This window comes from Ranitomeya variabilis, chromosome 2 (assembly GCF_051348905.1).
Source record: "Ranitomeya variabilis isolate aRanVar5 chromosome 2, aRanVar5.hap1, whole genome shotgun sequence".
In the NCBI taxonomy this organism is placed as follows: Eukaryota; Metazoa; Chordata; class Amphibia; order Anura; family Dendrobatidae; genus Ranitomeya; species Ranitomeya variabilis.
Genome location: NC_135233.1, coordinates 485,402,129 through 485,422,795, shown reverse-complemented (window position 1 = coordinate 485,422,795; position 20,667 = coordinate 485,402,129). Strand labels below are relative to the sequence as shown.

Sequence of the window (20,667 nt, the reverse complement as noted above, 5' to 3'; positions counted from 1 at the left end):
TTTCCGCACGATTTTTGAAAAATCTGCAGGTAAAAGGCACTGCGTTTTACCTACGGATTTACAGCAGATTTCCAGTGTTTTTTTGTGCGGATTTCACCTGCGGATTCCTATTGAGGAACAGGTGTAAAACGCTGCGGAATCCGCACAAAGAATTGACATGCTGCAGAAAATACAACGCAGCGTTTCTGCACGGAATTTTCCGCACCATGGGCACAGCGGATTTGGTTTTCCATAGGTGTACATGGTACTGTAAACCTGATGGAAAACTGCTTCGAATTCGCAGCGGCCAATCCGCTGCGGATCCGCGGGCAATCCGCTGCGGATCCGCGGCCTATCCGCTGCGGATCCGCGGCCAATCCGCTGCGGATCCGCGGCCAATCCGCTGCGGATCCGCGGCCAATTCGCTGCGGATCCGCGGCCAATCCGCTGCGGATCCGCAGCCAAATCCGCACTGTGTGCACATGCCATAACCCTACCCCTAACCCTACCCGTAACCCTAACCCTACCCCTACCCCTAGTTCTAACCCTAACCCTAGTGGAAAAAGAAAAAAAAATATTTTCTTTATTTTATTATTGTCCCTACCTATGGGGGTGATAAAGGGGGGGGTGTTATTTATTATTTTTTTATTTTGATCGCTGCGATAGAACCTACTACAGCGATCAAAATGTACTTGTAATGAATCTGCCGGCTGGCAGATTCGGCGGGCGCACTGCGCATGCGCCCGCCATTTTCCAAGATGGCGGCGCCCATGGAGAAGACGGCCGGACACCGGGAGGGACATCGAAGCTAGGTAAGTATGGGGGGGTGGGATCGGAACACGGGGGGGGGGGGGGGGATCGGAGGACCGGGGGAGCGGACAAGAGGACCGGGGGAGCGGACAGGAGGGAGGAGGGGAGCGGACAGGAGATCGGGGCAGAAAGGACGACTGGGGGGGCGATCGGTGGCGTTGGGGGGGGCAGATCGGGGTCTCCAGCCATGGCAGATGCTATTGCAGCATCGGCCATGGCTGGATTGTAATATTTCACCATTTTCATAGGTGAAATATTACAAATCGCTCTGATTGGCTGTTTCACTTTCAACAGCCAATCAGAGCGATCGTAGCCACGGGGGAGTGAAGCCACCCCCCCTGGGCTGAAGTACCACTCCCCCTGTCTCTGCAGATCGGGTGAAAATGGAGTTAACCCTTTCACCCGATCTGCAGGGACGCGATCTTTCCATGACACCACATAGGCGTCACAGGTCGGATTGGCACCGACTTTCATGATGCCTACGTGGCGTCAAAGGTCGGGAAGGGGTTAAACAGGCTCCAGTGTGTTAGAAATGCAATGTGCATCACAAACAGGTTGTTTTCAAGAAAAACAGTGCAGTATTCCAAAAATCATTTTGTATAGTTAGATTCCAGCTTGCCTTTCAGTCATGAGGGTGGGCATCCTTTGGTTTCAGTCGCGGTCTCGTCATCTTATCCATGCCCTTAGATTCATCTGTAGTACTGACCCGACATCACGGGGATCTTCGTTGGAATCCCGCGCAGTGACGAGCAGCTCCGCCAGCATGCACACTGAATCTGGGTGTACGTCCCCAGCTTCATTTACTATGTGTGCATGCTCCGGAGCATCGGCAGTGTCTCAGCGGCGGAGACAGTCAATGCGGCGGGGAGACAGCGCACACCACATTCACGCCACTCACAATTGTGAGGACATAAGACCAGTGACTTGCAGTGGCTCCGGAGAATGCGCACACAGTAAAAGAAGCCCCAGAAAAGAACACCCAGATTCAGGGCGAGTGCATTTCCACTTGCCGTCACAATGTAATAACAGTCATGGGTGAATGAATGTGGGGTGTAGGGCTTTTGGGGGGGATTTGTAAATGAGGACATTCACTCAGAATAAACTGAATGACCATTACCTGTCCAACAGCTCCCAGTCCTCTCCGCCCCAGCGATCCTTAAATTCCTCAGTATTCATTCCACCGATGCGATCAAAGTCCGACTTGTAAATGCCAAACAGCCCAAAGCCATTAACTTCCCAGTAGCCTACACAGGGAAAGCAGACCGGTTTACAAACTGGAGCATTATAGACAGCTGGATACAAAACAGAGGGCGGAGGAAGGTCGTCAGAGATGTTCATCTATTATTTAACTCCAGGAAATATGGCGGTCCAAGACTATGACCGATACTGCCGCTCAGGCCTGTTCGTTGTATGCGATAAGCTGCAGTATGAGATTATACAGACAATATGGTAGCTTTTTTAGCTATCTGGGGAAGATCCTGAGATCCTGGGAAGTTGGCACACCTACAACAATGTGATATCCTAATGAGATCACCAGTAGGGATGAGATAATCTGAAGTGTGAAGTTCGGGGTTCGTACCAGACACCCAGTTATGAACTCCGAACACTTCTCCTGGGAGTTCAGATGGAGGGACAGAGAGAAGGGAGAGAATGAAAGGGGAAAGATTCTGTGGGATTACTCTGCTACCTTTGGCAGCCCTCTAGCCCTTATTAAAACCATTTTACAGAACCAACGTTCGGGTCCCCATTGACTTCGGGTACTAGAACTTTACCCACACTTTAACCTGAACTGAACTTTAGTATAAAGTTTGGTTGAACCCGACCATCCATGGGACCGCTCATCCCTAATCACCAGTCCTGACTCCTGTAAATGAAAACAATAAAAGAAAAGCTGCACTTTGCCTTGAAACTATTCATGATGGCTTTTTCCCAAATCCTTTAGAAGTTATTTCACAGCTAGTTCTCTAATAGGACCTGCCCAAACTGCGTTCAGCGCAGCTTTAATGTTGTCAAACACAATGAATATCCAGCGGTTCCAGTCCTGTCTGAAAACTGAAACATGGCGGGTAAGCCATAATACTGGATCGTCTTATTTCCAACGTATTTATTAATTGGGTTGAGGGGATGAAATAACAGAAATAATGTAAGACAATACTTGCCTAATAATTCTGCCACCGCTCCTCACCGGTCTGAGGAAGACTGACTACCTACGTGACTGCTGCAGCTAATCCTGCAGACTGTGAGCCCTCGCGGGGAGGGTCCTCCCTCCTTATGTACCGGTATGCCTTGCTTTTTTTTTTGCTCATCTTTAATTGTATTTGTCTATATATTTTCCCCCTTTTCACATGTAAAGCGCCATGGAATAAATGGCGCTATAAAAATGTATAATAATAATAATTAATCAACAGACCAGCATGGAGCGCCGAATGGTCAGGAAAATAGTCTCACTGTTTAAAACCCCTTTAAAGCTAATTTATAAGACAAGAGGGAGCCTTGTCAATATGAAAATATATGTGGACACAAAGACTGAATGTCACAGATTGTGAGCAGTGGACAGCGTCCAGTCCTGTTCTCCGTCTTACCTCGGGGCTGCCGCGGCGAGCTTCCACAGCTCAGTCTCATCACAATAGGGGCAAAAGCCAAGCGACCCTCCACACAATGCTTCCTCACACTGTCCAGTACTGAAAGAGGGAAGTGTATGTGCAGGTCACACAGGAACACAATGCTATGATTGTCCTGCAGAAACACACCGGGGAGCTGATGAATAGCGCCATCTACATACAAAAAATCATAAAGGGCTCCGAGCTGTAATCATTTCTAACCTGTATGGTATCGACGCCCGCCTGTAGTCCTGCTGACCGCTCAAAATTTCCGCTTCTCTTCAGATACTGGTAACTAAGAAGAAATGAAATGTCAGCAGGAAGTTTGTCATAAGGGTTCGCACATCTGCCTATAAAATTGGCGAGTGCAGTGTGGATAAACAACATCGCATTGCACTCGCAACAATGTTATTCAATGAGGCCGTGTTCATCTGCGAGGGTTTCCTCACCTCGAATTAGGGTTAGGGGGAAAAAAAAATTAAAAAATTTGCAGCATGCTGTGAGTGGCCACGTAAAAAAAACATCTGATACTCGCCCATACAAGTCAATGGGTGTGAGGGGGAAAAAAAAAAAAAAAAAAAAAAAAAAATAATCGGACAATATATGGACCATGCATGTGCCGAGTGATTTTTACACACCCATCTCATAGGAAATGTGACATTTAATCAGCCGAGTGCAAAATTCATAGCGTGAACTGTTAGAATAGATATACGGTAGATAAAAAGATGTCATCAGTGAGATATATAATTAGTGCAATGCACCGATTATGTATCCTACTGACATATTACTTTCTATCTATCATTTGTCCATCTATATCTATATATAAGATTTTTTTTTTAGTTAGAAAATTAGCTTGAAATCACAGAAAATTACTGCATGTAAAAGCTGATGTTAAAAACGCATTGCATACATGTCATACAGATCCTCGGTGAGAAAAAAAACGGACCCTTAGAAGCAATACCTTGAGGTCATCATAAAACGAGTTTTACAAGTGATTTTTGGGCACAATAAACATATATACATCAGGGGTGCACAAACATTTATGGTTTGAGGGACAAACTGACATGTTGAACAACTCGGCTTTCTGCCTATGCGGTGTACACAAAGCTGCCAATCAGTGGTGTGGGCGGGGTTACACAGAGCTCAGAATTCAGAGAACTGCAAGATCTGCGGCAGAGAAAACTGATTTCATCAAAACTTCAGCAGGCAGCCCAGTAAGTGACACATTGTTGGAATCGGGGCCTCTACCTCTACATTATGCTGCTCTCAGATGGGGGAGCAAAAACATTTTGACAGATTCCCTTTAGGCCCGACATGCAAAATGCCAGACTTGATGAATTTGGGCTTAAGGGCAATGGTGAACAACATTATTTCAACTAACTCTATTCATATAAAACTACCCTCATCTTAAAAACAAGAGATACGTGTGTGGAAAGTGGTGCGCAAGCAAATCGGTCGCCAGCTATCGGCTTCCACATTATTAAAAATGCATAAAACCAAGTGAACCCAATTTGATTGCTATTGATTGCAAAACTTCTTAATGATTTCTACAGCAGCTGCTAAGCATTGCCAAGTATACTTTCAGCACTTTCAAGCAGTGCTACGGTTAACTCATTAACGACCAGGCCATATGGATATCTAATCTACATAAGACACAAAAACTTCCCTCTCACCCTCCAATGGGGGTGGTCTTTGTTGTCCTTCCTCATTCTCGGGTCCTCTACCTGGGCTTGGGAGTTTGAGGGTTCTGTGCAGGATCTTAGGTGTTCCCAGCACTGCGCTTTTCTGGACAGAGAGCTCAGAGGTTGCTCCTGGGATCTGTTGTAGCCATTCTTCCAATTTAGGGTTCACTGCTCCAAGTGCTCCGATCACAGTTGTCTTCGCCTTCCACATCTTCTCCAGTTCTCCTTTGAGGCCCTGGTATTTCTCCAGCTTCTCATATTCCTTCTTTCTGATGTTGCGGTCACTTGGCACTGCCACATCATTGCTGTCTTCTGATCCTTGTCTACTATCACAATGTCTGGATCGTGAAGTCCCACAGGATTTCATTCTCCACCACTTTTTCGTGGTCTCCCACCTGGACTTAGGGGGACATAGCCTATATGCTGTGCAGATATTCCTGTATACAATTCCCTCTACTTGGTTGTGGAGATCGGTATACACTGTTCTTGCATTTTTCATCCTGCCACTATGTGTTGGACTGTTTCTGTGGTTTCTTTGCATGGTCTGCACCTTGGGTCTTGTCTGGTAGATTCCTGCTTCTATGGATCTGGTACTTAGTGCTTACTCTTGTGCCGCTATGATTAGTGCCTCTATGCTGTCTCGGAGTCCCGCGTTATCCAGCCATTGGTAGGATTTCTCTATGTCAGCCACCTCCATTACACAGGTCAACAAAAAAAATTTTTTTTTCTGGTGTCCAAAATATTTTAATGAATTTGGGGTATTTTTGGGGTGCTGATTCTGAATATGCTATCAGTTTTGCCAGATTGGCTCAAGTTTTTGAGATTTTTGGTATCTTATTTATAGCACTTGTTGGTAAATGCGACGCATCATCTCATTAATTTCTTTGGATTAGTACTTGAACTGAGCAGTTCTCAATATAGTTTTGTGTTAATTAGTGTTCTAAAAGTTTGTTCATAGCTTGATTTTTGCACTAACTTTATGTTGTTGTCTGTTTTCCAGTGAAAAGCATGAACTCATCAAGAAGAAGTTGTCTTAACGATCCAGACTCATTCTGTTACATTTGTGGTGAATACACACTGCCAAAACATAGAAGAAACATAACAGACTTCGTAAAAAAAGTGTATTTTGCCTATTTTGGGGTTATGCTTGGGGACCAAGACAAGTTTTGGGCACCACACATAGTGTGCAAAGCATGTATCGAATTATTACGAAAATGGAGCAAAGGACAAAGAAAAAGCTTCAAATTTGGTGTTCCAATGGTGTGGAGAGAGCCAAAAAATCATCATGATGACTGTTATTTCTGTGCAGTGCAAGTGCAAGGATTCAATAAGCATAAGAAACGAAAATGGGAGTAACATGGAATCTGCAAGAAGGCCTGTCCCTCATTGTGAAGATGTGCTTGTACCTGTGTTTACCATAAATAACAGTCATCATGATGATTTTTTGGCTCTCTCCACACCATTGGAACACCAAATTTGAAGCTTTTTCTTTGTCCTTTGCTCCATTTTCGTAATAATTCGATACATGCTTTGCACACTATGTGTGGTGCCCAAAACTTGTCTTGGTCCCCAAGCATAACCCCAAAATAGGCAAAATACACTTTTTTTACGAAGTCTGTTATGTTTCTTCTATGTTTTGGCAGTGTGTATTCACCACAAATGTAACAGAATGAGTCTGGATCGTTAAGACAACTTCTTCTTGATGAGTTCATGCTTTTCACTGGAAAACAGACAACATAAAGGTAGTGCAAAAATCAAGCTATGAACAAACTTTTAGAACACTAATTAACACAAAACTATATTGAGAACTGCTCAGTTCAAGTACTAATCCAAAGAAATTAATGAGATGATGCGTCGCATTTACCAACAAGTGCTATAAATAAGATACCAAAAATCTCAAAAACTTGAGCCAATCTGGCAAAACTGATGACATATTCAGAATCAGCACCCCAAAAATACCCTAAATTCGATGAAATATCTTTGGCACCAAAAATGCTGTTGACCAGTGTTATCTGTCAATGGTACAACCCATGCAGAGGTTGCCTTGTTCCTGTTCTTCCTTCCAGATCTCTTGTTGTTGCCTCAGCGTCTCCTATGAGATGCATATGCTGTAGCTCCAGTGTCTCCTATGTGATATACATGCACTAGTCGCAGTGTCTGTGTTACGCTCCTGGATTCAAATCCTTGAGCCTGTTATTTGTGTTTGGCTTCCTTGTCCACTGAGCCTCAGCAGACATACCTTTTTCCAGGTGTTTAGGTTCTGCTATTCTGGCTGCATTTTTCTTAGAGAAACACAGGTGTTTTCATTTGTTTTCCCCATCACCTTTAGAATACAGCTTTATATTCTGTCCCCCTGCTGACATTTCCTACTAGTGATAATCTCATTTGGATGTTCAGCCATACTGCTGTAGTTTAACACCAGTCAGTGTATTTCCAGCTAGGGTTTTATGTCTTTGTGGCTTCTGTTCTTTGATCTATACCTAGCTTCTATTTTTTTTTTTTTAGGAAGTAGGCGGCATATTTTCTAACAATAGGTATATTTTGACTTATTTTGTGGTTAACTCACTCTGGGATCTTTCCTTTTTCAGCACAGTTTCCCTTTTTTAAGTAATTCACACTCTGCTCTGCCCTATGGTTCTAAAGGAGAAACGTGATGCGCTCAACGGCCTTTTAGGCAGCATAGGTCCGAGTTGTCATCCTTTAGCCTGTGGTTAGGGCGATCTGTACTCACGCAGGAACCATTAGGGACTACGGGGTCAGGATCTCTAATCTGTACAGTAATCGGCAGGGTCAGTCGCAGTAGTTAAGATTTACCTATTATGCCGAGTGAGCAGCTACACTAGCATAACAGTCTGCTATGTGATATTTATGCTCCAGCCTCAGTGTACCCTATGTGATGTATATACAGTAGTCCCAGTTCTCTATGTGAGATGAATTTCCCACTGTAAGGAGATATGCAGTGTAATATACATCTGTGTTCGGGACAACTTATTGCTGCAAGCTCTTTACAAAACTTATCACCAAGAGTCGACTGCGCTCCAGACCAACACAAATCTGTTAAATCGGTTACGAGAAGCAACATCACCTATACCATCTAACATCACAGCCGCACCAAAAAGCAGCAGCTCCAGCGGTCACATTGGGGGTCAGCTAATTAACTGTGTAACCAAATATAGCAGGATCACTTTCAAGTTGATAATTTTGTATGGTCCGCGAATAATAGTATAAATATCAAAATGGCCCTTGCAGAAGAAAAAGGTTCTCTACTCTTGCTTGAGACCCAATGGCTTTTTAGAATGTTTCGACTGCTGAGACCCCCAGCGATTCTAAAATTGGGGCTTTAGAACCTCACGCTTTAGACTCTAATGCCCCATGCTGCTTGTGGTCGGACCCCCCCCCCCCTGCGATCAGCTAGGTATTCCCGATCCAATGGATCGGGGATAACTTTTTTTTATTTATATTTTTGGAACAACCCTAGAAAAGGGCAATGAGAATATTGTAATGACCATAACCTTACAATTTCAGTCAACCCATGTACTACATCTCTACTCCACTTTGGGGGCTCATTTGTGGACATTTACTGCACAAATGCACATATCCATGGATGAAAAAAAAAAAAAAAAATCAGAACCATCAAGGATATCATTAATTCTAGATACCTAAAATACAGTAATACTACACAACACGAGGACGGGTGTAAGAAGGAGTGAGAGTCAACGCATATGGAATTGGAAAAACACAGTCACGTTCTTACTCTCAGAACTGGGGGTGCACTTTAATAATTCACAACATCGTCTAGAAGATGTATGGTAAATACCTTGGCAGTTTAGCACGACGCAAAGCCTCTTCTACATCCATGTCCTCGCTGTCGTAATCCACTAGAATGAGATTGAACTGGTCATCACGAGTCCGGAGATACACAAACTCCAGATCATTGATCAGCTGTTGGACCCAACGGGCCTGGTTCTTAACTGCAAGATAACAAAGCAGGACACGGAGGAGAAAACGGGGCCATAAATAGACAGTGAGGTGAAGAAAATGCCGGACAAATCTTACTTCATAAATACATTGTCAGACCCATTTGCATTTACTGAATTCACCTGGATATTAGTGTGTGTTCAGACGCAGCAGATGAAGTGCAGGAATAACCACAACAGGAAAAAAACCCACATGCAGTATTAAGCCCCCCATACACAAGACTAATGTTGGCCTAAGCGGCCTATGCTTTTGGCGACACTGTAATGTGTATGGGGGCCCGTAACAGATGATGTTGGAGGAGATAAGGATCCAGAATGTCCAGTTTTGCACTGTCAATCCTTTTTATTCTCGGAGAGATAACCCGCCCCCAAGGAGTTTGGCAGCGGCTCTCTCAAAGAAAACACAGGAGCATTCGGCAGAGCGAGCGTTCCTGTGTACGGGACAGACGGACAAACAATCAGGTGAATCATAGTTCAGTCAACAGCCATCTAACGTGTATCTGCACAGCAGTACTTGATAAGGAGTATATCATTTTATCTTTTAAACCCTTTTCCATCCAACGCCCACTATCTAATCAGTATCTAATTGTTCTATGGTGAGAAGATGTATAGTAAAACCCATAACGAGGCATAACGTCTTTTTTGGACATAAAAAATGAAATCTCATAAAATATTTGTAGATATATATATATATTTTCAAGCAATTGTGCCCCCCACTTGAGGGCATAAAAGATCTTTAGGGGACATTTTAACATTTAAATACATTTGTATATTCCTTATTACTGTGGCAGGTAAATTAGCTCCAATAACAGGGCAAATTCAGCCTCCTGGCTTCACTGTAGAATTGATCTGGGTCTGCCAAGACCCAAAAACTCTTCACATGGTCACTGGGTCCAGAGAATGAGGCGCTGTCAGAGGTTCCTACACTGTATACACAGCATTTGTGTAACACCATGGATACAACAATCAGGAAGGCAGAGATGGTTTACTACCATCTCTGCCTTCTCAATGGGGAGTCTGGCTGTGTCTAACTAGTCTAACTACTGGCTCCCGCAAGCTCCATGATCTTGAACAACTGCTTACACGGCAATGATATTTTAAAATATCACTGGAGTAAAATGTGGACCGCCCAAATGTTTAAAGTCTATTGTGGTCCATAAGCAATGAAGATGGTCATACACAATACATACCTGCTTGTCAACAGCTCCCAACCACCCTACAAACATGGACGCTTGATCAAGCTTTGATTTTTTTTTTTAATAGGTGGAAGAAATAAGTTGCTTACAGACATCGCGAAGAGCGTTCATCTCTTAGGGGAACAAGGAATCAGGCAAATTCCATTTTTACCAGAAACTGGCAGATATGTCCAAATGTATAGGCGTCTATATAGTCACCCTTTCATGTGCCCAGTGGAATCAGCATGAAAATGATGTCATGTCCACGTACCCTTACAATCACACTGCTAAAAGTGACCCCTAAGTTGGAGATAAGTTTATTAAAAGTTCAGTCAATGGGAGACATTATTGTAAAATAGAAAGAATCCCTTTTAGGCAATTCAGAAAATTTTTATTGTAAAAACAGATTATGCACGTGGAAACTCCTATTGAATAGACTTGGGATTTTCCATGTGGAAAGCTGCTCCATCGTGCTGTAAAATAGATGATGTGAGACATTGCTACAACAAAGGACATAGCAAACTCTGCGCGCTGCATCCCTGCTGACCCATTTTATGATCCAAAAGAGACTCACTGCTTAGAAACACAGAAAATAAACAGCAGAAAATGAGATATCTGGCTGTGATCTGAAGTCCCGGCATTCTCCGCAATGCTTCCACACAGTCAGGCAGCGCCGCTGACTGACTTCATTACCGCACAAAGCAATATTATGCCAGAAAATGATGCAACAACTAAACCAATGTGGTTGTAGCTACTTTTACAAAATGCAACATCACTTTTTTTTTTTTTTATCAGCGTACGATATATATATATATATATATATATATATATATATATATATATATATATATATATATATATATATATATATATATATATATATATATATATATATATATTGCTTAGTAAAATATATAAAAAAATAAGTTTGCAAAAAAAAAATTGAACAAAAGAAACATGCCGATAATGCATTCAAGCAGGGCTGTGGAGTCGGAGCCCATTTTGGTGGAGTCGGTGTCATGGAAATTGAGGAGTCGAAGGTTTGGCTTACCGACTCCACAGCCCTGGGGGCCTGTGGAGTCGGAGTCGTGGAGTCAGAGTCGATGTCATGGAAATTGAGGAGTCGGAGTCAGAGGTTTGGCTTACCGACTCCACAGCCCTGCATTCAAGGGTAATGAGAACTCACCAGGCACTACAAAGTGCACCGTGGCGTGAGAATTCCAGCTCAGACTGACAGGTCGGCACAAGATTGGTTTAGTATAAATGGAAGGACTGGGGGAAACTTCAGGTGGTTCTGCAGGAGGACTCTCATCACTGTCACCGCCGGCACCACGGTGCACCAGAAGATACACGTACTCGGCCAGTCTCACTTTTTTACGTCCTCGTTCTTCCAGCTCTAGTTCCATGAGGTATCGGTTGCCCCTCGCAGAGTCACGACGCTTCTCCACATTGATTATACGGAGTAGAGTGTAAATGCTATAAAACAATTGGAAAAATCAACATTTTAGAAAAAAAAAATTAGGTACATGGGTGAGAGTTAGAAGACCGCATACAAACAATACATACAAGTTTTAGTACACTGGAAGCTATTAACAGTTCTCTCACCCTCCATTCTTCTCATTCAGCTTTTCCATGTACTGAGCCACCAAATCCACAGTTTCCGCTTCAGAAAGCTGCAGGTTGCCACTCACATTGCAGCGAAGATCATTCCAGTCTGACCTTAACATTTCAAAGTCTACATTTCCTACGCTAAACGTACGTTGCCAATTAATGGCGTCCTCTGGCCAGGTTTGCCGGGGCTCTGCATCCTCATAGCTGTAGTCCTGTAATTCTTCTGCTGGGGCTTCTGAAGATAAGCTGAGCGAGGGAGGGCCACCAGGAAGACTAGGTGAGGTAGGGAGGGATATTCCAGGGACTTCAGTTTGACCTTCCCAACTGAAAAGTCCAAGTTCTGAGGTATCAGGTGGAGTCCAGGGTTTAGATAGCTTTGTCCCATGTGACAGTTTTGGAGGTGTAGGGAGATGGCGGTTTGCATGTACTCGAGAGGTTCTTCGTGGTTTAGGTTTCGGTAACAACATCCCAGGGAAGACTGGACCTCGAGACTTTTTAACGCCAGAGAGGAGTCGTGTCACATAGACTTTATCAGATTCTTGTTTATTTGAGTTCTGTTTTACATTCTCTACTTTTGTGGTGACCTCGGTTTTGCTTTCATCACTAGGTCTTACTTCTACATTGTCCTGCTTTTCAGTCTCTTTTTCTATTTTCCCATGTTTATTTCTCATCATGGATTTCTCATCCTGCCTCCGAGTTTCTAACCCTCCTCTGACTCTTGATCTACTATCTGAATTCTTTCCCTTTGTCCTATGATCAATATGATTTCGTTCTCTAGTTCTTAAAGAAAATTTCCCTCCAGTGGGTTCCTCACCAATTCCTTGCCCACCAAGCAATGGCATTAAGCGTTTCCTACTTCCTCTGCGAGCAGAAGGTGGGCTTTCCCTAGGTGCCCATAAGAGGGATCTGAGAGAAGACCTTGTGCTATAATTTATTACAGGCATAGATTCCAATGAATCATTATAGTGGATGTTGATCTGCTGAGGAACCGCAGGGGCAGGTGACATGGCAGCAGTCATCATCTCTTCTGGAATATTTTTCTTCAATGTGCCAGGCAGCAGTGAGTCATCCTCGTCTTCATCTTCATCCATGAAATCTAAGGGGAAAATAATAGTTATGAAATTAGCCAAGATTTAATCATTGTCGATTAACGGAAAAAAAAAACACATGAAAAAATATTAGTAATTGGTTTAAGAAAGGCAAAACCTTCTCAAGACACAGATTTACACCAATTTTTTTGCATGTTCTATGAGCAATTTTCAGTTGTCTGTGAGATAGTGGGTGGAGATTAGCTGCTATAATGTTCCCTCAGCACACAAGATCCATGCCTCTATGAAACACATGCTCATGAGCAGCAGCAGAATTGAGGACCTTATACAGTAGTACTGAGCAGTACAACTGTGAATCCAGCTGTGGGGTAAGATAAAACGCTAGAAAGCAGTAGCACTATCTGTGTGTCTCTGCTTCTCTCACTCACTCCTCTCTCCATAGACTTCTTGAGCAAGATGGATTTTAGCAGTTTTCAGAGCTAAAGGGGTATTCTAAAAGGAGATTTTTGTTTACTTACCGTAAAATCTTTTTCTCCGAGCCAATCATTGGGGGACACAGACCGTGGGTGTTATGCTGCTTGCCACTAGGAGGACACTAAGTGATACAAAGAAAGTTAGCTCCTCCCCTGCAGTATACACCCTCCTGCTGGCCCTCAGCTAACCAGTTCGGTGCAAAAAGCAGTAGGAGATCAGTAACAACATATTAGCTAACAGCATGTCATATCATATATGAGAGTATAGCATATCGGATTGTAAAAACAAGCATAAGCCAATACTAGGGTGGGAGCTGTGTCCCCCAATGATTGGCTCGGAGAAAAAGATTTTACGGTAAGTAAACAAAAATCTCCTTTTCTCCTACGCCTCATTGGGGGACACAGACCGTGGGACGTACCAAAGCAGTCCCTGGGTGGGGACAACATCAGATCAGGCTCTGTGTAACCGCTACTTACAAGTGCGCCACCGCGGCCTGCAGAGTCCGCCTGCCCAGAGTCACATCTGTCCTGAATGCTGCTGCCAGGATCATATTCCTCGCCAACCGTTACACCGATGCCTCTACCTTGTGTCAGTCATTACACTGGCTACCCATCCAATCCAGAATCCAGTACAAAACTACTACCCTCATCCACAAAGCACTCCATGGCTCAGCACCACCCTACATCTCCTCTCTGGTCTCAGTCTACCAACCTACCCGTGCCCTCCGCTCTGCTAATGACCTCAGGTTAGCATCCTCAATAATCAGAACCTCCCACTCCCGTCTCCAAGACTTTACACGTGCGGCGCCGATTCTTTGGAATGCACTACCTAGGTTAATACAATTAATCCCCAATCCCCACAGTTTTAAGCGTGCACTAAAAACTCATTTGTTCAGATTGGCCTACCGCCTCAACGCATTAACCTAATTATCCCTGTGTGGCCTATTAATAAAAAACAACAACATAATCACGTTCCTCCATCATGTTCTCATACACTTTATGCAGTTAATAGCCTCTGTGTCTGTACTGTTACATACTTAGGCAGTTAACTGGTTCATGCAGCTTTACATGAACACCCGAGCCTTACACTATGGCTGGTCCAAATAACTAAAGCAATTGTTACCATCCACCTCTTGTGTCTCCCCTTTTCCTCATAGATTGTAAGCTTGCGAGCAGGGCCCTCATTCCTCCTGGTATCTGTTTTGAACTGTGATTTCTGTTATGCTGTAATGTCTGTTGTCTGTATAAGTCCCCTCTATAAGTTGTAAAGCGCTGCGGAATATGTTGGCGCTATATAAATAAAATTATTATTATTATTATTATTATAAGTCTGGGAATTATAATGCTTCAAGAATGCATGCGGACTGGACGAATCCGCAAACGTGCAGGCGTGTCTTGTTGACGCCTGGTGCCTGGAACCCACGATAGACGGGGAGATAGGCTGTCATCTAACACGGAAGGACTACTGGATGGTGAAAGAATACACCAGGCTAAATGGCCGATGGAGACGGCCAAACCCTTCCTGTAAAAGTCAGGAAGCCTTCCTCTTACCGGTAGGAAACCCAAGATACAGTGTCCAACCTTCGGAAGGACGCCGTCCTCAAGACATACCTACTCAGAGCACTTGCTCTGTCCGGAATATGGGGACCTCATTCCATTTTGTGGAGTGGTGCCAAAAGAGATGAGGGAGGAACTATGCCCTCATGACAGTAGTAATACAATACCACCTTGGTAACTAGGGACAGGGAAGGCTTGAGGACAACCTTGCCTTGAAGGAAATAAGAGAAAAAAGACTGAAAAAGACCCGTTAGCACCGAAGACTCGTCAGGATGAGGATATAGCCGAGAGAAAAGGGGGCAACCTTCCCTAATAGAATAGATCCCAATGATCTAACGGTATGCAATAGGGAAGAATTACATGTGAAAAACATCCTGCAAGGTGGTCCCTACTTGCAGTTTTGTTGCAGAAATACAGAAAGCTACCAGCTCCGCAAGTGAACTGACGTGGTCAGTACGGATGTCCGAGGATCACTGGGGCCCTTTCTGCTTCTGAAAAGTTTTCGGAAGTGGAAATTGGTACCACGGAATAACCGGAGCATGCAGTGCGAAGGCTCCTGGATCTCGAGGCCGAACAACCAACTCCAGTACGCCGGCGATCAGTCAGGACGCTATCCGAGCTACAACTGTAGAGCTCCAGTGAAGGCGGGTCTGATGGAATACTTCCGGTGAAGTTCCCACTCACTTGAGGTGAAACCCCGACGACTAAATATGTTCGCAGCCCAGAGTTCTACTTCTGGGATATGAACTGCCAATATCACCGAGTGATAGATCTCGGCCCATGTGAGGTACTTTGGCCATGGTGCTTGAACGTGGGTACTCGCTAGATGATTGACGTATGACACAGCCGTGGCGTTGTCCAATTGAATTCGGATGGGTTGACCCGCCATAAGGAGTGGACCTACTATAGGACTACCCTTGAGATCTCCAGAGCAATGATCGGGAGAAGAGGACTGGCATTGGAAGTTACTAGTAACCATGGAACCGGGAGAAAAAACTCCGGATGAAGAGGGAACTCAGACTATAGTCTGAAAGGCTGCTTGACTTGCTGAAAACTAACGGAGCAAAGGAAACTGTTTCCATTGTCGTCTCTGTTTTTTTTTTTTTTTTTTGGAACCCTCCCAGCAAATCGAATGAAATGAGGGGATGAGTGAGCAAGAGCGCGAGCTCCCGTTGAAAAACCATGACCTTGTCCGGAGGGAGATTTACCACCCTTCTGGAGGAATACTGGATCATCCTCAAAAAGGGTATCTGCTGGGCTGGAAATGAGGAGTTGTCTAAGTCTAGCCACCAGCCCAGGTGAGAGGGTATCGCAAGAGATATAGACGACTTAGCGTAGTCCTGCAAGGGTGGGTAAACAGTCGGTCAAACAGGATAGGACGACCACGCCTCTAGGTGCAAGATGACAGCCACCATGACCCTTGCGAACACCCTGGATGCGGTAGCAAGGCCGAAGAACAAGGTCGTGACTTAAATGCTATTCACGAATGGAAAAGCAAAGGAATTTTTGAAGAGGTTAGGCATCCCGAATGTCGATGGATGCCCGAAACTGCACCTTTTTTGTTGAAGTAATGGCTGAGCGGATGAGACTCCATTCGAAGAAGAAGAAGAACCTTGTGAAAAGATTGTTAGAAGTTTGAGGTCCGGAATCGGTCCTACTTATCGTTCCACCTTTTAGTAACCAAGATCCCTTAGATCTAGACTGTCCTGGACAACCCTTTCACTGTTGGTCGGGGCTGCGGAAACGTACGATTGTTCGTTAGTCTCCCGCTCAAGAATATGACTGACCAGCTGAACTGTCTTCAGGAAAGGGATACTGGTGTGAATCAAAGTAGTTAAGGGCTCTAAGCAGGAGACCGTTGCTCTAGCATCCATGCGGCGGATAGGGAGGTTAAAGGGCTGGACCCGTAGTTGCCAAACGGAACAAACCAGATGTGCTATTTGACAGATCGTGGCATTTTTAATTAAGGACATAACGGGCAGGGATACTGGTAGGTAACCCACAGGAGATTGTACCCGGTTAATCTGCCGAGTGGCAGAGTGCGCCGCTGCTTCCAGCAGGTCATTGCAGAGTTAAAAATTAGGAGCCTCGATCCACCATCCTCTTAACAAGGAAGTGGAGAGGGAAATTCGCCTACTTGCATCTTCTGTTAAATAGTGGTGATGCAGAGGGGGGTGCTCAGACGCCCGAAAAAAAGGATGCCTCTGTACATCCACAGAGTGCAGGTCTCCGGGTGGACAGGACAGGCTGTCTGGCGTTAGGCCTGGACCTTCGAGTGCCCGTCTGTTGATGGTGTGGGGAGACCGGCGCCCTTTAAAGTGCCTGTCGCCCTTAAAAATCAGACCAGGCATAGCGTCCCGCGTAGAGGCTTCTGTCCAGTGAATTGCATATCCGGACTGGATGGCAAAAGCTCTACGAGGGAGTTTAGGCTGAGGGAACTAGTTACACTGGGATAAACTGGGCTCGGCGGCAGAGGGCTCCTCAATTGTGACCAGTTTCGGATTGGTCATGGTGCCCTCAAGACCAGGGAAAACTGGTCGTGTGCCTTTAAGACCAGGGAAAACTGGTCGTGTGCCTTTAAGACCAGGGAAAACTGGTCGTGTGCCTTTAAGACCAGGGAAAACTGGTCGTGTGCCTTTAAGACCAGGGAATACTGGTCGTGTGCCTTTAAGACCAGGGAATACTGGTCGTGTGCCTTTAAGACCAGGGAATACTGGTCGTGTGCCTTTAAGACCAGGGAATACTGGTCGTGTGCCTTTAAGACCAGGGATTACTGGTCGTGTGGCTTTAAGACCAGAGAATGCTGGTCGTGTGCCTTTAAGACCAGGGAATACTGGTAGTGCGCCATTAAGACCAGGGAATACTGGTCGCGTGCCTTTAAGACCAGGGAAAACTGGACGTGTGCCTTTAAAACCCGGGAATTCTGGTCACGCGCCCTTAAGACCAGGGAATACTGGTCACGCGCCTTTAAGACCAGGGAATACTGGTCACGTGCCTTTAAGACCAGGGAATACTGGTCACGTGCCTTTAAGACCAGGGGATACTGGTCACGTACCCTTAAGACCAGGGAATACTGGTCACGAGCCTTTAAGACCAGGAAATACTGGTCACGTGCCTTTAAGACCAGGGAATACTGGTCACGCGGGTTTAGGTAAAATCTCGCAGCGAGCGAGAAGCGCCAATTTAGGGGACGGAGCTACAGGCACGACGTGGGCGGAGCCTCGAAACTTCCATGATAGGCCCCAGCCGGGGCGTAAATTTCTGCAGCCGGCGTCAGCGTAAGAGTTAGGGGTGGTCACCCGTTGCTCGAGAAAATTGAGCGCTTCCGCGTCAGGCGCTAAGCGCCAGGAAAAAAGGCTAAGCCGCCTTGAGGCGACACAGTGCGCTTCTGGAGGTGCGGACTACACATCGGCCGAAGCCGGGAGCTAAATTTGTTAGCCGGCTGGAGCGTTACCTCAGGGAGGTGGTCACAGGGAAGTCTGAGACTGCCTGTCAATATCCCGCTGCAGAAGCCCATTGCTGGCAGGATCCACTTACCAACGGTGCGCGTCCCGGCATGGAGCCGCCGCGGATGTCGGGTATTGCAGCGTGGACGGTGCAGGGGTAGAGAGATAAACCTCAATCCATCATCCCTTTGTTAGGGAGGTGGAGAGGAACCGTCCGCCTCCTTGTCCGCTTTCACAGTGGTGGAGGCTGCCCGGACCATGGAGGGGGGCTTCTTCCACGAAGTTCAGCCCATCGGGACCATGAAAGCACCTCCGCTCCTGAAAGGTATTTCACTGCGGCCTAGTCCGGCTGCAAAAGCCGGGGACTAAATTTATGGAGCCTGCCGGTGGAGCGCGTTGGCGGGCCGCGCGCCGAATGATTGCCGCTGGCGTACCGGCCAGTGGCACCCCCAAGACCGCATCTTCCAGTCAGGCAGCGTGAGGAAGCATGGCCCCCGAGATCTGCAGGGCGCCTCTCGTCCCAGACGAGAAGCGCCGATATAGGGGGCGGAGTTACGGCCGTGGGAGGGATCTGCCCACTGCGGCCTACTCCAGCTGAAAAGCCAGGTACTAAATTTCCAGCCTGCCTGGGGATGCGCGGCGGCCGCAACGGAGCGACGCTAACCGCCGCAGTTCCCGACCGCCGGCGCCTGTCCCCAGGGGCTCTGCCGAAAGTACCGCCGGCGCCTACCCCATAGAGGCCACTGCGGCCTACTCCGGCTGAAAAGCCGGGGACTAAATTTCCGGCCTGCCCGGCGGTGTGAGGTGGCGCGGCCGCAAAGCGATCCGGAGCGCAGGAGGGGAACTCCTGATGTACTCACAGTCCGGTAATGCAGGTCCCCCTGTCCCTGCGCGCTCCATCCTCATCTGCAATCCCTTTGGGCTCTGCCGCAAGTATGCAACGCCATGTGATGTGGGCCCTGTATGTCGGGCCACCGGAGAGGAACATTAGAGCAGGCTCTATGTGCTCGCCGTCTTGCAGGGGGAAGGGAAATCGGGACCAAGATGGAAACCCGTTGCCCGAGTAAAATTTGGCGTGCTCCCGCGTCGCAGGAGAGGGACGGGGAGGTATACTCGCCGTGCTCGCCTGTTGCTGGTTCGGGGGAGAGCGGGTCCCATAAAAAAGGATCCGTCGCCCCCTTCACTCCGTTGAATAAAAAATAAAAATTTACAGAAAAATTAAAATTAAAATAAGAAAGTTGGGGTCTGAAAACAGACCCAAGTGCCTCCTACAGACACTAAGCAAGAACTGGTTAGCTGAGGGCCAGCAGGAGGGTGTATACTGCAGGGGAGGAGCTAACTTTCTTTGTATCACTTAGTGTCCTCCTAGTGGCAAGCAGCATAACACCCACGGTCTGTGTCCCCCAATGAGGCGTAGGAGAAAAATCTGTCTTCACTAGCGCACTGCTCAGCTGCACCCGGCTTCCTGTGTACCAGGTGGTGGCGCACTTCTAAAGATTGACAGTTTGAGCTAGAAGGATAGCTAAGCTGCTGGCCCAAACAGAGCCTATTCTCAATTCTGTCTCTCTAGCATCGGAAGGATGTAGGGGCACTCAACCTGGCTGGATCCTTTGACTTGGCCAGCTTCAGCGCAGTGTTCACAAGCTCTATAGTAAAGTGATTGTCAGCAGTGCACTCACTGCCTAGGACACAGGCCACCACTGAGACGGCAGAGGTGGACACTAACCTAGGAAACAAACAGTACATTACAGAATTAAAAGATCCTCTGTTCTTTAGAACAGAAAATATTTTTAATAATTAAATGCAAGCAATTTGCAATTTTAACCATTTATCATGATGAAACAATCACGTTAATGAGCAGTTCAGTAGGTCAGCAGGCAGGAGGAAAAATTAGAAAGAAGCGGATTTCACTTATAAAACATAATCTGTTTATAATATTTGCAAATATTTAGCATGCCTGATCTAAGGGTCATTTTACACAGCCAGATAATGTGCCCATAAAGAGAGATAGCCAATACATCATTGCCAAACAGTGCTTGTTATACTTTGAGTTACATGCAGCAATTTTTTTATATTTGCAAAACTATATGGGGAGTAAAGACCATTAGTTAGGATCACTCATCCTTGTACTATGAAATGATGTGCTGCTATCAATCTTTAGTCCAGCACAAAAGATGTGAGTGATAAGAGTGATTGTATTGCCGTTCGTCAGCTGATCGCTGGCATGTTTACGGGCAATAATGATCAGGAACAAAAGTTTCTATGAATGCTAATTAAGCAATTCATCGGCCGTTCTATAAGACACCTT

The 20,667-nt window shown here is 45.8% G+C and overlaps 1 protein-coding gene across 3 annotated transcripts in view; it reads right to left on the bottom strand.

Annotated features, from left to right (window-relative positions):
* The window catches only part of B4GALNT4 (beta-1,4-N-acetyl-galactosaminyltransferase 4), an 88,356-nt gene that overhangs the window by 13,952 nt on the left and 53,737 nt on the right, over positions 1-20,667 (bottom strand). For 2 of the 3 annotated variants that reach the window (XM_077287866.1, XM_077287867.1), the window contains exons 15-20: positions 11,829-12,930; positions 11,410-11,699; positions 8,889-9,042; positions 3,612-3,684; positions 3,372-3,525; positions 1,907-2,033 (exon numbers count right to left, since the gene is read on the bottom strand). In XM_077287866.1, the coding sequence (XP_077143981.1) occupies positions 1,907-2,033; positions 3,372-3,525; positions 3,612-3,684; positions 8,889-9,042; positions 11,410-11,699; positions 11,829-12,930 (1,900 nt within the window). The remainder of the gene's footprint in view (positions 1-1,906; positions 2,034-3,371; positions 3,526-3,611; positions 3,685-8,888; positions 9,043-11,409; positions 11,700-11,828; positions 12,931-20,667) is intronic. The other variant, XR_013221586.1, reaches the window with a different exon arrangement.